General features: G+C 37.8%; 1 protein-coding gene across 1 annotated transcript in view; it reads left to right on the top strand.

Annotated features, from left to right (window-relative positions):
• ANO5 (anoctamin 5) overlaps window positions 1-16,213 on the top strand; it is a 67,798-nt gene that overhangs the window by 25,911 nt on the left and 25,674 nt on the right. Inside the window, 6 exon segments of the mRNA XM_015566309.1 lie at window positions 3,553-3,668; window positions 6,107-6,241; window positions 6,595-6,700; window positions 6,788-6,848; window positions 10,913-11,064; window positions 14,530-14,691. Coding sequence (XP_015421795.1) covers window positions 3,553-3,668; window positions 6,107-6,241; window positions 6,595-6,700; window positions 6,788-6,848; window positions 10,913-11,064; window positions 14,530-14,691 — 732 coding nt within the window.

Genomic DNA, 16,213 nt, shown 5'->3' with positions numbered 1-16,213 from the left:
CCTCCCTTCCTCCCAGAAATAAATAAAAAATCTATACCAATAAAAGACGAAGATGCTAATTGCCCATACCTTCGCTACCCCCTAAGCCATGCCCACCAGCCAATCAGAGCGACTATATGCAAAGTAAATAAACCCCAGATACCTGCTTCGAGCCAGCTGTGGCCACGGAGCTGGAGCAAACAGGAGGCGTGGGGTTGCCCCTGGTGATGGAGGAAGCCAAGCTTCCCTCCTGCCCACCCTGGCTGACTCTAAGCTCCTCTCAAGGCTACAAAGTTTCAATTATAGAAGGTAAATAAATCCCAGAATAAAAAAAGAAAAAAAGGAGAAGCTGGGAGCTTCTGCTGCTGGGGGGACTTGACCAGCCTGAAAACGGCCCTCAGACCCTCACCCAGACTGGCCAGGCACCCAAGTGGGGACTTCCAACCCTAAAGGGGATGTGACCAGCCTGAAAACAGCCATCAGCCCCTCATCCAGGTTGGCCAAACCTCCAATCCATGGGGTGAGGGTCCCCAGTGGGGATAGGAGGGCTTGACCATCCTGCAAACAGCCACGCTAGCAGTAGAATGACTGGTCAGTATGACACACACTGACCACCAGTGGGCAGACACACAATGCAGGAGCTGCCCCCTGGTGGTCAGTGTGTTCCCACAGGGGAAGCTCTGCTCAGCCACAAGCCGGGCTGATGGCTGCCAGTACAGCGGTGGTGGTGGGAGCCTCTCCCACCTCTTCAGCAGAGCTAAGGATGTCCGACTGCAGCTAGTCCTGCACCCCACTGGCAAGTGGACATCCTCTGAGGGCTCCCAGGCTGCCAGATGGATGTCTGACTGCCAGCTTAGGCCCAATCCCCCGGGGAGCAGACCTAAGCCAGCCAGTGGTTATCCCCTGAGGCGTCCCAGACTGAGAGAGGGCACAGGCCGGGCTGAGGGAGCCCTCCAAGTGCACAAATTTTTGTGCACCGGGCCTCTAGTCAGTCCATAAGAAAGATTCAGACAAATAACTGAAATTCACAAGAATGATTCTTTGAGGCCGTCAGATCATTGTACAAAATTATTGAGCTTTATAAGATCAACAAGGAAGTGACATTTTTTATGATGCCCTATTCAACCAAGCCTGAAATCTTGACAGCCTAGTTTCTTGGAGCTTCTGAGGGAAAACTTTCCTGTTAGATATTCCATGTCTAAATATCACCACCCGTTGGAAGTAGAAATCATATGACTAAACATATATAAACTGTTTTGACATCATCTCTTGGAACTTTATTTTATTCCTGTTTTATTCTTCCATACTTATAGAAGACTTTTTAATGACATGCTCTCTGTTGGAGAAACACATTCCTTAGGAATATAGAAGAACCAAGTGTTTCCATTTAAACAGGTGGCATCTAAGTCATTGCTCATGTTTTTGAAGGCAGTGTTGTTGTTGTAGTTTTGAAAAACCCAAAGCCAAGCAATCTCTATTCTGGGACTTACACTGTTGTGCCAACTGTCATCTGTCAGTATTCATTCAGCAACATGCTAATTGACACTCGTCAGTTCAATACTGGTTAGTTGATTATCTGTGATATGATTCCTATAAGGATGCAGGAGAATTTTCCCTGAATGAATACTCTTTTCAACAGGAGTATCAATCAGGCGAAACCATCCTCCCCACCCTTCTAAGCCTTGCCCCTTCTCTTCTCCCATATTTTTTCCCTGGGGCAAAATAAATTCTAGAAGATTATGAATTCTAAAAAATGCCATGGGCATAAATAGAGAGATCTATAGTAGGTTAATGAACATTGGCAATGCATTTTTTTTGTCAAGCTTTTTTACATAAGGGCTCATTCAGTTCTTTGAAGATTTTGAGGATTGTTTGTTTTTAGAGCATTAATTCTCTTCCTAATCCCAGTTCATAAAGCCAAACTAAAAAGACCAAATATCCTCAATCACCAAAAAATGCTAATGCATACATCTAGCCTTCCAGTATGCTTATTTGAAAACCAGTATTACTGCAGCATTGTTAGTGAGAGCTTTAATTTACTGTTAATCTCTTTTATAAAAAAAATATATTTTATTGATGTCTTTTACACAGAGGAAGGGAGAGGGATAGAGAGTTAGAAACATCGATGAGAGAGAAACATCAATCAGCTGCCTCCTGCACAGATCCTACTGGGGATGTGCCCACAACCACGGTACATGCCCTTGATGGAATTGGACCTGGGACCCTTCAGTCCACAGGTTAACGCTTTATCCACTGAGCCAAACTGGTTAGGGCTAATTTTACTTTTTATTTCTTCCCTTCCCCCTTAATTCTCTTCCCCCTGAAAGTTGATATGCTGGATTTTCCTTTACGTACTTTAGAGAATCATTTTTCCAGATACACAGGTAAATAGGCTGCTTCTTTTTCTATTTCAGTCCTCAAGATTCAGTAGGATTAACTACAGAAGAAGAAAACTGTTGGAATCTGGATAATATAAAATGTTACACATTATCACATAGAGATATTCACATGTGCTTAATTGGGTATTTATTTATTGCTGTCTTGAGCAGTTCACTTGTCTAGGCGAGCAGTTACAAAGAACATATTGAATAGCTGGGTAGGCCATGTTCTGCTGATGGGTGTTAATAACCCTGCACAATACCTAACAGTGGAGAGAGAACTTAGGCATGAAGCAGTACTGAGGCTCTTAAGTGCTAAAGTCTGTTGTATAGATTTTAAGTTCTTTGGGAAATGGATATCAGCGCAGATAAGACAGGTTCCCTAGAGGAGATTCCTATCATAGCAGTATGACTTTGGATCACCCATTTAACTGCTCTTGCGGTTTATCTTTCAATCTCTACAATGAAAGTATTAACTTATTTCTAAAGTCCCAGCCAGGTACATAATTCATATGCATCCTGAGCTGTGCATATTATGTTGGATTTGAGTAGAGCAGAAAGGGTACTCCTGGTGAAAAGAATAGCTTGAGTAAAGGTGTGAGAATTTAATAAATAATTGGGTGTGAGAATTTAATAAATAAATCACTATTATTAGAGTTTACTAGAGACCTGGTGCATGACATTCATGCACTCAGGAGTGGGGAGTAGGGGTCTCTCAGCCTGACCTGCACCCTTTAGCAGTCTGGGAGCCCTTGGGGGATGTCCGAGGGGGCGAGGCTAAGCCTCAGTTGGACATCCTTAGCATTGCCACAGAGGCATGAGAGCCTCCCGCCACTGCCACTGCGCTCTCCAGCCGTCAGCCCAGCTTGTGGCTGAGCAGTGCTCCCCCTGTGGGAGCACACTGACCACCAGGGGGCAGCTCCTTCATGGAGCATCTGGCCCTGGTGGTCAGTGCACATCATAGTGACCAGTCGTTCTTCTGTTTGGTCAATTTGCATATTACCCTTTTATTACATAGGATTATAGATTTTAGTAAATAATTTCACATTCATTCACTTTACATGAAAATCCCAGTCTAAAAACAAGGTAAAAAATACTTTTATATTTCACTAACCTCATAAAAGCTGTGTTGGTTTACTTTTCACCCTCATTTTTTGCTTGGTCATTAATGTACTTTCTTCTTGAATATTTGTAGGGTCAATATTGGAAGCCATCAGAACCTCCTAATCCTACCAACCAAAGGTACATACTTTTCCAGAATTGGGCTCGGTTTTCCTATTTTTACAAGGAGCAGCCTTTTGACTTGATTAGGTAAGTTTCTTACATAAGATCACACTGATGATTAAAACTTGATCATGTGATTTTTATTTACAGTGGCATCATATTCCATTCTTTTTACTACTATTACCCACTATATTTTACACCTTCCCAATTTTGTATCTACACTATCATTTAGTCATTCCTTTGTGAACACAGTGCTGTTACCAGAATGCTATTAACCACCCTCCAGAGATAGCTCAGTGGCTCAGAGGTTGGGCCTTGGTATTTAGGTAGGCTGGGTTCAAGTCTAAGTTCTCCCTCCTAGAAGCTATCTAAACTTGTTCAAGTTCTTAACACCTATGATGCTCATTTGTAAAATGGGAATGACTAGTACTTTCCTTTTGGGGTTATTTCATTCTTAAATGAGATATACATTTTTAGCACAGGAGCTAGCACTTACTGCTTAATACATAATATTTTTGTTTTGTTTTCCTCTTATTCCAGGAATTTGGATGATAGCAGAAAGGTTGTGTATAGCTGTGTGTGTGTGTGTGTGTGTGTGTGAAGACAATTGCTCTATAACCTCTTTTTTTGTTGTTTTGTTTTTCTTCTTTCATTTTTGGGCTCAGGCAATTGACAAGCTTAGTGTCTGAGCCTGTCTGAGTTCCATGCTCTCAGACAATTTCTCAGGCAGTTTTATTAGTTAATTAAGAAGACTATGGCTGCAGGCTGCTGCTTCAAACCATTACAATACTACATACATACAGGATATTAGGGGCCTCCTGCTATGATTTCAGTAAAGGAATAATCAGATTAGAACAATTCTTTTGGTGATTAATGTTTCTACTGCAATGCTTGTCTGGCATCCTTTTTAGGAGACTGATTTTGATGCAAACATCCAAATCAATTGAAATGTTATTATCACAACAGTTTTCTCTAAGCAAATAAGGGGAAACTTTTAAGGATAAAAGATAGCTGGAGCATATAAACTAATGTTTCTGTAAATCATTATATGAACTTTATTTCTTGAGGACTTTTTTATTTTCAAGGAATAAGAGTCTGCTATTTGAGAGGGAGGAAAATGTAATTCTTTAAAAATAAGGTTGTTTAAATACTCTATGAGTTCTTGAAGAATTTTTACAGTAATAGTTATGTCTTCAAAAATGATTGATTCTGTGTTTTTTAAAACATCAAATGGAAATAGACATGATAAATAGTAAACACCACAAAATCAATTTTTTTCTCTTTTTAAAAATGTTTGATGGTATGCAGTATTACAATAATTGCTTTTTTTAGCAAAAAGAAAACAGGAGAAAAAAGCAAGTTTTTATTCATCCTAAGTGTGAGTGGAACCTCAGGAAATTAGGGTGGCAAATTAATAAGAGAATGTGATATAATTACAATTTATTTTTAAGTCTATAGTCATTTGAAGAGCAGAAAAAGAAAAAAAACAACATTGCAAAAATATCACTGAAAAGAGTGAAAGATGGTGCAAGCAGTAAGATGCCTGTTTAATGTGAAATGATTAGACATTTTGAAAACTGAAGAATGGGAAGTTAAATAAAATTAATATTGACTATGAGAAAAAATTTTTAATCTTCTCATTGTGAAATTAAGGTTATGCCTTTATGTTCAGATCTGCCTTCTTTTTGAAATTACTACAATTTTATATTATGTGCTGTAATAGGTTTATAAATAGCATGCTATTAGGAAACTGGAAAGAATTTATGGATTTGGTGAGCTGATCTATGTTCTCAGGTTTCTTGAAGGATTCTTTAAGGGGTACTGGGTTTTAAAAAAACAACCACAACAAAAAGCTTGGTGTAAGACTTTAACATTTATGCCAAGTAATGCTGTCACTCTTCACCTCTTTGTAAGCAAGAGCTCAACTGTATATTTTATGGAACTTTTACTGAGCAGTCACTTTTAATCCTGTGGTGTGCTGCCTGCCTCACAATTCTATAGTACTGTATCCATCGGAGAGCCAAACCTGGGGGAAATGGAGCTTTGTAAATACAACCACTCTTCCTTAATAGATAGTCAGAGTAACTTCCTCAATTTCAGAAAGAGAGATAAAGCACAAGTCTGTGCAGATTGTGCATGTCATTTTGAGTTGTTAAATTAAGTGCTAGAAATTACATTGCAGAATGTTCTCCATTTCATTTCAAACATGCAACGTTCTTTAAATTTAAAAACTTTTCAAATTCCTGTATTATTTCAAAATGTTCACTTAACTTTCAGTTGGCTTCCTACTTAGGAGAGATATGTTATCTCTCTTAATCCTTACACCAATTGTTCGGATAAACATCATCCTGCATTTTATGGCGTGGAAGCTAAAGTTCAGAGAGTTTAGTAACTTTGCCAAAATTATACATCCAGAAAATTGTGGAGCCAAAATTAGAATAAAGGTTTGTCTGAATGCAAAACAAAAGCTGTCTGGTCTATGTAATTCTTTCAACCTCTGATTCTATTTTTATCCTCTTTTACAGGAATTATTTTGGAGAAAAAATTGGCATGTATTTTGTCTTTCTCGGATTTTACACAGAAATGCTGGTCCTTGCAGCTGTAGTTGGTTTAGCTTGTTTTATTTATGGCTTATTTTCCATTCATTCTAGCATAATGAGGTAAGTGCAGCTGAGTTGCCAAAGTAGAGAGAATGTCTTGATCTTATGCTAATTGAAACATGTTATTATTTTTCCTGGCATTTGTTTTGAAATGTTTCTTTATGGTAGCAGATCAGGGATGTTACTGAAAAAGACCCAAGCAGCCCCCCTCACTAGATGTTTTATGAAAAATCTGTTTTTAAGGACTAGTTCTAGAAATTCTGCTCTTCAAAGCATAACTTGAAGAAATTGCTGCTTCACTCCCCCTTCTGCCATACGAGAAGCTCTATGAAAAGTTGTTCTGATCAGAATAGCTTTGGACTCTCACCCAAACACACATTACTTTTAAGATAACTTTGCTGTTCCCTCTGCAGCAGTGAAGTCTGTGACCCTAAGATTGGAGGTCAGATTATCATGTGCCCACTCTGTGATCTATTGTGTGATTTTTGGAGACTAAATACTACATGTTTGTCTTCAAAGGTATGTATGTATTTTGGTAAAATGTAATTTCCCTCCTTTTGCATTGGAAACTAAATTGTCTTTGTGATGTTATTTTTGTTTTTACAGGTCTCTCATTTATTTGATAATGAGTCCACAGTGTTCTTTGCAATATTCATGGGAATTTGGGGTAAGTATACAGTCACATAAAAAATAGCTTTCTCCATGTTATGTGGTATATGGCCCATATGTATAACATACCAAAGATGATTTTAGATGCAGGTATTTGTATCTAGCGTCAATACACTGATGGCTTCCAAACAGTGGTCTTTAATCCTTGGTCCTTGGTCAAAAAAGAAGAAAAAAGCCTCTATAATCACCTGCTCTTTTCTCTGAGAGACATTATTTTTTTAATATATTTTTATTGATTTCAGAGAGGAAGGGATAGTGAGAGAGAGATAGAAACATCAATAATGAGAGAGAATCATTGATCAGCTGCCTCCTGCCCACCTCACAGTGGGGAGTGCGCCTGCAACCCAGGCATGTGCACTGACAGGGAATCCAACCGTAACCTCCTGGTCCATAGGTTGACGCTCAACCACGGAGTCACGCTGGTCAGGCAGAGACAACATAATTTTTTAAACTTCATATGTATTCAGCTCACAGTGTTTCCCAGGACTATGATAAAAATCAGGGTCAATAAGTAGTTAATTCAGGAGAAAATAAACTAATGTTTGATAGCTAGAGGATATTGAATCATGGAAACAAACTAGAATTAGAATTTTAAAAATGTATAGAGGGTTAATATGTTGGTGTTTGAATCTAAGTTCCCCGTGGCTAATTCTAGTGCCAGCTTTCAGATCTATTTGATAAAAACTGTCAAGTAGATCTGGAAGTAGATCTAAAGTGGAATAGCCCTTAATTTTAGAAATATTCCAGGATATCACATGGGAAGTAGAAGTGTGAAGAAGTTGTTTCTACCATCAGATAGGAAATCCTGCAGACTTCTTAAACATGCTCCAAAATTCAGAGGACTTGGAAAAAATATACTTTTTTTCCTGAATAATAAAGAAAATATTTAGCAAATACAAATATGTGCACTTAAAAACTGGGCAAAGGACAAGGGTAGCTTGATCCAGGCAAAAAGACAACAAGATGTGTTGATGTGTATGAGAAACAGAGGGATTGAAGGGTTTCTGTCCCTTCCGCCTGGCTGCTGTGGTCTAGAGAGACCACCAAGTTCAACGAGCAGAGAGGACAGAGAAATCTTATAATTCTCCAGAAACCCCAAGTTTGGTAAGTTGTGAGATATACTCCATTATGTGGCTGCCAAATCCTGCCTCTGTTGTTAATTGGAATCAGAAGTGAAGGATAGGTGCACAAATTTAAACATATTTAGTAATTTTCAGTTGTTTCCATGAAGAGGGATTGTGTACCTCCACCAGCTCTATATTTCATCACAAATAGAAGAGCAACCATATGCGGAGCTCCCAGCAACACTGGATTTTGAGGAGGTGCTATCTTCAGGTAGTTCTTTCAGAAAAATTTATTGTAGCAGTGAATTGATTTAGCTTTTGTTTTTGAGGATCTTACCCAAATTTCATGAAAACAGAACTTTCAGGATGTTTGTTTTAGTACAAATACTAGTTAACAATTAAGCTGAATCAAAGGATGAGTTGGCAGAGTAGATGTGAGAAAACAACACTCGTTTTAGGGATTGAAACCTGAAAGTAATGCATACTAAGCTCTGTACTGAAGGGTAGGAATGCTTTTTTTAAAAAAAACGGCATGTTTATAATGAAAATAAATACCCATCTTAGGAAATTCAAGTAGTATATTGAAACAGAAAGACAATTATGTTAAAATCACCAGAAATAGAATTATTATTTTGGCCATGATTTTTCAGAATCTTTTATCCTATCTGTGTGGGTGTGTGTTCATATAACTTTACATAAATGGTATAATCCTATCTAATAATAGATAAACATGGTAATTGACCATGCCTCCGCTACCCTTCCCATTGGCTAATCAGCAAGATATGCAAATTAACCCAACCAAGATGGCGGCTGGCAGCCACGCAGCTGAAGCAAGCAGGAGGCTTGCTTGCTCCAGTGATGGAGGAAGCCAAGGTTCCCCGCCTGCCGCAGCCCGGCTCTGAGCTCCACTCTAAGCAACAAAGTTGCAATTATAGAAGCTAAACAAACCCCAAATACCTGCTTTCAGCAGGCCCTGGTCTCGGAGCTGGAGCGGCAACAAAGTTTCAATTATAGAAGGTAAATCCAGAATTAAAAAAAAGAAAGAAAAAAAGGAGAGGCTGGGAGCTTCCATCGCCAGCTTGGCCGGGGTGGGAGCCGCTCCTGCCTCCTCAGCAGGACTAAGGACATCCGACTACAGCTTAGGCCTGGTCCCTGCTGGCAAGTGGACATCCCCCAAGGGCTGCCGGGCTGCCAGAGAGATGTCTGATTGCCAGCTTAGGCCCAATCCCCCAGGGAGAAGGCCTAAGCCAGCAGTTGGTCATCCCCCAAGGGGTCCCAGACTGCAAGAGGACACAGGCCGGACTGAGGGACCCCTCCCCACTGAGTGCACAAATTTTTGTGCACCGGACCTCTAGTATATATAATGTTAAGCCTATTTTTTATAGAACAAACATGAATTATGGGGCTCCTTTTGTAGAATGAATATGTACATTTGTTGTGTGTGTGTGTGTTTGTGTATTTATGCCTGAATAGATGAACTTATTATACTTTTATGAACTTATTACACTTTATTTAACTCGTTGTTTATTGTTGGGTATTTAGGTCTCTTTCACTTTTCCTCCTACTTTTATTGAGATATAATTGACATATAATATTTTATTAGTTTAAAGTTTACAATATAGTGAGTTTATATATATATATGAAATGATTAATACAGTAAGTTTAGTTAACATCACTTCACATAGTTACAAATATTTTTGTGATGAGAACATTTAAAATCAACTCTTAGTAACTTTCAAATATATAACACATTATTTTTAACTATAGTAACCATGCTATATAGTTTTAACTCTATATCCCCCAAAATTGCTAAATTTATAAGTGGATATTTATATCTTTTGACCATTTTCCCCCATTTCCCCCACCATCACCAACCACCAAACTGTACTGTTTCTATGAGTTTGCCTTTTTTTTTAATTCCACATGTGAGACCATACAGTATTTCTCTTTCTCCGTATGACTTATCTTACTTAGCATAATATCCTCAAGGCCTATTCATGTTGTTGCAGAATGGCAGGATTTTCTTTCTTAATGACAAAATATTATTCCATTCTTTATATAAACCACATTTTCTTTATCCATTCATCCATGCATGGACACTTAGGTTGTTTCATGACTTGACCATTGAAAATAATGCTGCAATGAACATGAAATAGATATTTTAGAGAGAGGGGAGAGAATGTATTATAAAATGGCTTTTACATTTTTCTTAAATTTCACTAAGGTATAATGCTTGAATGATTTCACTAAAAGACTAAATAATTTCAGTAAAAGACTGATTTTGCAAACAAAATCTAGCTGTTAATAAAAAGTTAAGTTTATTCCTTCAATTTATCTTAATGAAGAGAGAGAGAGTAATTAACTTGAATTTTTTTCTTGCATGGACTGTTGTCTAGGAATTAACTCAAAATTTTATTTATGAGTCATTTCAATGTCATTACATAATTATGTTAATATTAAGAATTTTATAAATCTATCATCAAATAATAGTGACAGAATTGCTATCATGCAACCAAATTGATATTAAAAAAATAGAGACCCTGACCAAGTGGCTCAATTAGTTGGAGCATCACCCTGTACATCAAAAGGTTGTGGATTCGATTCCCAGTTAGGGCACATACCTAGTTTTCAATTTGATCCCCGGATGAGTTCGGAGGCAACTGATCAATATTTCTCTCTCACATTTATGTTTGTCTTTCTGTCATTTTGTCTGTCTCTCCCTTTTTCTCCCTTCCTTTCTCTCTGTAAAATTAATAAAAACATACCAAAAAATAGAGGAAAACTATGTACCTAACTTAGGGTGGTGAACACACATATATTTATAGATGATGTATCATGTAATTATATAGCTGAAATCTATGTAGTTTTATTAACCAATGTTAATAAATTCTATTAAAAATATAATAAATAAAAATAAAGGAAAACTCAGTTACTTTCTTATTCACTGTATTTCCCCATCTCTTAATTGTATTTGTTTTTATACTTTGTTTTCCTGTAGTCACATTGTTTTTGGAGTTTTGGAAACAGCGTCAAGCCAGACTGGAGTGTGATTGGGACCTGGTGGACTTCGAGGAGGAGCAGCAGCAGCTTCAGCTGAGGCCAGAATTTGAAGCCATGTGTAAAAAGAGGAAAATTAATCCTGTGACTCAGGTAGATTAGGAAACTGAAATGAGCATCCTATCTCAATGGGCACATTGCTGTAGGTTGTCTCTCAAATAATGGTGTCTATTTTAATTTGCTTTTAAGTGTTCTCCAACATATAAATCATATAAACTATTTATTCTTATATTTCAAACACATAGAAAAGTAGATAGACAAGTAAAATGAACTCCAGGATGAACCCATCACACAGCTTCAATTAATATTAATTCATGGACAATCTTGTTTTATTTATACACCTACTCCTTATGGCCATTGGATTATTTTGAAGTAAATCCAAGGAATCATATCATGATAGACATTATTTTAATACCAGGTACAATTTTAAAAAAATGGAAAACTGTGTATGCTCTGGGCTTTAAATATGTGTATAAATATGTATACATAGAACTAAAGATAATATGGAAAAAATAGTATTTCATTAAGATAGTGGGCTTATGAGTGATTGTTTTATTCAACTAGTCTCTCTTAATTGATTATAATGGGAAAATCATTGCACTGCTATTTGGTGTGAAAGTCTGTATTTTGGGATCCTTGACTGGCAAACCAGCTATGTGGTTGACTGAGTAATTTGACTTCTTGGCACCTTTTTTCATGTGAAAATAGAAGGTACTTTGCCATCAAACACTAGACTCTTGGCTGCATATTCTTAGAGTCCCTACGTTTCCATAATCTGTAACCACTTTGTTACCAGATGCTTTTAAAGGCAGAAAATGATATGTTTCTAACAGTCTTTTTAGTAGCATTCCTTACTTTGTTCAGCACACTATTCTTGCAGCATAATTTAGGTTTCTGCTTTTTTTTCTATATAGCAGTATTATTTTGGGTAAAATCTAACTCTTTATGTAGCTAAAATTCTTTACATAATTTAGGCATTCATTTAAAATTTATTAAATTGCATTGAAACATTACAAAATTCAATAAATGAATAAAGGGGGAAGAACACCTGAGGAAATACATTAACAACTTGGGTGAAATTAACAGTTTGAAATTATAAAATTATATCACAAATGATATTGTCATACTAATGATATTGTAGCAGAAGACCAAAGAAATACCAAGCGTGCTTCCTAGAGAAAGGGAGGGACCCCATTTATTAATACTAGTGGACTCCAGGAATAATTTCCAAACCAGAGTGAAGAAACATGCAGAGGCTTCGCTTTTTATAACCTTCTGGGGTCTTTGTCTTGCAGATATGGTTTTGCCCCCTTTCATGGGCTTACAGGAAGGCCCCAGGTGTTGGGGGTCCCCAGGCCATATCCAATGACCTGTCCTGGGGCCAGTGATAACAAACTTCCCCCACCCGCCCCAGGGCAGTGCATTGTTCACAGTTTTTATGGCCTGACACTCTTTGCAAGACCAGTTTCCTCTCCAATATTATGTATATCTGTTGGGGAGCACAGAAGACTTGGTTGGAAAATTGTAAGGAGGACAATCTGAGAAAAGGGAAGTGTGTGGAAGGCCGCCTGCCCTGTTTATCTGAATTCTGACTTAGGGGAGTGGCCAAGGCAGTGCTCCTAATTATTCCTTAATCTTTCCAAACAATTCTGTGCAGGAGCAGACCCCCGGGTGTTTACTGGAATCCTTATGCTTAATCCCTGGATGCCCTTGCGTAGAGGACAATGTAAATACATGTGTCCTCTCAAGAGTACTCACCCTACTGATTGTATTTTAAAGACAAATTTATCTCAAACTGCTGTTACAATAAAAGGCTAACAAGGCAGGCAATCTAGGCTGCCTGGTCCCTTTGGCCAGGCCATCCCTTAGCCCTCTCTTTCACAGTGAAACTGTGTCAGAGTAATCTGTTCAACCATCATTCACAGGCTGCTGGTCATCCCCAGCATATATCTATTCATATTTCATGGGATAAAATAGAAAATTAAGGCAGGCTTATTAAAAAAATTTTTGACATGAAAGCCACATGTACTGAATGATTACCTTTCAAACCAATTAAAAAAAAAAACCAGTATGTATTGGTTCACTGTGAATTATCCACTTAGATGTAATTGTTTCCATGAAATGGTTTATTACTTAGCTATAATTATCCACTTAGCTGTAATCAGAATTATTTTTCACTTACTTGCTGTGCTTTATTAGTGGTTAAGTACAACCAGAATTCTCACATTTGAGTCCATATTGGGAACACTCATTCATATATTGACATCCACATACATGCACACATCCTGAGGTACAGTAGTACTCTCAGAGAGCCTACTCTACTGTTGATTTCTATTCCCACTCAGAAAAATATACCCAAAAATGCAAAATCTTCTATTTTAAATAGAATTATATAATTTAGGTTTCTGCTTTTTTTTCTATATAGCAGTATTATTTTGGGTAAAATCTAACTCTTTATGTAGCTAAGAATGTTAGCTGATTTTATATCTTTCATTAATGACTTAACAAGCTTAAAAATGGAAAAGTTTGGGCCCTTGAACTTTGTGAAATCCTATAAATATAAAGAAGGCATCCTATTTAATATCATGCAGAGCAATTACAGAGCAATGAAATTCAACTTAATTCATTTGAGTTAGAATCCTATCAATAAAACCTATATATAATATGCAAATCAATTGAATGGCCTAATGACTGGTTGATATGATGCGACCACCAGGGGGAAGACGCTCAATACAGGAGCTGCCCCATGGTGGTCAGAGTGCTCTCACAGGGGGAGGGCCGCTCCTTAGCACAGGGGCGGTGACTGGAGCCTTTCCTGCCCCCCACTGCAGGCAGGCGATAAGGAGCGAGGGGTCTCAGACTGCAAGAGCCCTGAACTGTGAGAGGGATGTCTGGCCTTGCCCCGCCCCCCATGGGGATCGGGCCTAAGCCAGCAGTCAGACATCGCACCAAGGGGTTCCGGACTGCAAGAGGGTGCAGGCCAGGCTGAGGGATGCCACCCCACCGCCCTGCCCCACCGCCACCAGTGCATGAATGTCAAGCATCGGGCCTCTAATGGAATTTTAACATCATTAAAGTGTCTACTTAAGCAACTGCCCTCAGATTTTGACTTTATTTCCTATCTACTTGAATACCACTCTAATTCAACATTCAGGAAATAATGTTTATTTCCTATCTACTTGAATACCACTCTAATTCAACATTCAGGAAATAATGTTTATTTCCTATCTACTTGAATACCACTCTAATTCAACATTCAGGAAATAATGTTTATTTCCTATCTACTTGAATACCACTCTAATTCAACACTCAGGAAATACTGTGTACTCATTATGTCTCATATCACATGTAAAATATCTCAGCTAAGAGTGCTGAAGTATTCTACCTAAAGGGAAGGGACCATTGCTCAAATGTAGCATCCCATGAGCTATACTGGACCCTTTTGGGAGGTTTTGGGAGGTTTCTTATTTAACTGGTCTTTGTGATTTTGACTACTACTTGGAATCCCAAAATTGTGGGTAGATTCTGAATTTTGCTGTGATTTCTTCAAAATTATAGGAGATGGAGCCTCACATGCCTCTGAAGAGTCGGATTCCATGGTACTTCTTATCAGGAGCCACAGTAACGTTATGGGTAAGCATTTTAAAAAAAACATTAGGATTATCTCAACAGTTTAATCTGAAACAGCCCTCAAGTCCCTTCCTTACTTTTCTCTCCACAGTCTTTATATTAAATAGAGCTCTTATATAAAATAAACTGTAATTTACATGGATGCACCATAGTTGAATCTTAGAAAAATAGTTAGGGTGAGAGAGAGAGGTGCTTTATCTTCAAGCCTGTCCCTCCCTCTTTCCCAAATTTATTACAAATTATTTGGCTAGTTTATTATGTTTTTTTAATCATTAGTTTATCTTTATCTCCACTTAAAATATTTGCACAAAGAGAAGAAAACACAAAAGAAAAATGTTACTTCATCTACGTGAAGAATTTAATTATTGTATTCCCGAGGGAATCAGATTTTCTCCATGCCTTTCAGCTAATGATTCCTCAATCACTATAATCTATTTCCTGCCCTCCCTTTTCCAAAAGTGTTCCTTCTTACAATTGGACTTTAATTTTAGAAAAAGAAGTACGTTACCCTCTGAGAGTTTGGCATGTTGAAGTATAAAAAATTAGCAATTGTAGACTACAACTTAACTTCACCAGTTCATAATTTCTTACCTTTAACATTTCTTATTGAAAGTATTGACTTTTCTATTTTAAGTTTGCATTTTCTTAGATAATATAGAAATCATTAAAGAAAGACCATAGAATAAAGGAAGTGACAATCAATTTGGGACACTCCTAGAGAAATATTCTGAAGTGGTGTCCAGAAAGATTATTCTGTCTTTTATTTCTATTATTTATTCAATTTGGTTCAGTTCCTCAACTTTCAGAGTAAAATTCTCCAATCATTGATATAAAGCCATCCCCACATCTTTGTGGGGGGTTTTTGCAATATGGGAAGTATACAAAATTTATACCAAACAGATGCAAATATCTGAACTGTCTGGTTTATCAGGCCACTAATGGCAACATTCTGAGGGGGAAATGAAATACAATCTTTAAATGTACTTTTCTTGGGAAAGTAAGTCATCTTCATGCTACATGTTTAACTACAATCTAGAGCAGAAGTTGGCAAACATTTTTAGCAAAGAGGCCAGATATATTTTAGGCTTTGTGGGCCAGTCACTGGCACATAATTCTCTTTATCTTTCTTTACAACCTAAAACATGCAAAACACATTTTTTTAAAAATGTCTTTATTGATTTCAGAGAGAGGAACGGAGAGGGAGAAAGAGAGAGAGAGAGAGGGAGAGAGAGAGAGAGAGAGAGAGAGAGAGAAACATCAATGATTAGAGAGCATCATCCATTGGTTGTCTCCTGCACGCCCCCTATTGAGGATTGAGCCTGAAACCTGGGCATGCCCTGATTGGTAATCAAACCATGTCCTCCTGGTTCATGGACCTACACTCAACCACTGAGCTACACCAGTCAGGCAAAACACATTCTTAATTCGAGGGCCATGCCAAACTGGTAAGACAACAGGCAGAATTTGGCCTTCTGGCTAGTTTTCCTATAACTTGCTTGAGTATGGATCATGAATACTTTTCCATTTTAGACTTACCTCACTACCATATGCTTTATCTCTAACCCTTTTACCTGACCAGTGTTCATTTCCTGCCATTTGGTGTGGAGAGAGA

Source organism: Myotis davidii, unplaced genomic scaffold, assembly GCF_000327345.1.
Source record: "Myotis davidii unplaced genomic scaffold, ASM32734v1 scaffold330, whole genome shotgun sequence".
NCBI lineage: Eukaryota > Metazoa > Chordata > Mammalia > Chiroptera > Vespertilionidae > Myotis > Myotis davidii.
The sequence above is the reverse complement of the archived record's forward strand: the minus strand, read 5'-3'. Positions and strand labels throughout refer to the sequence as shown.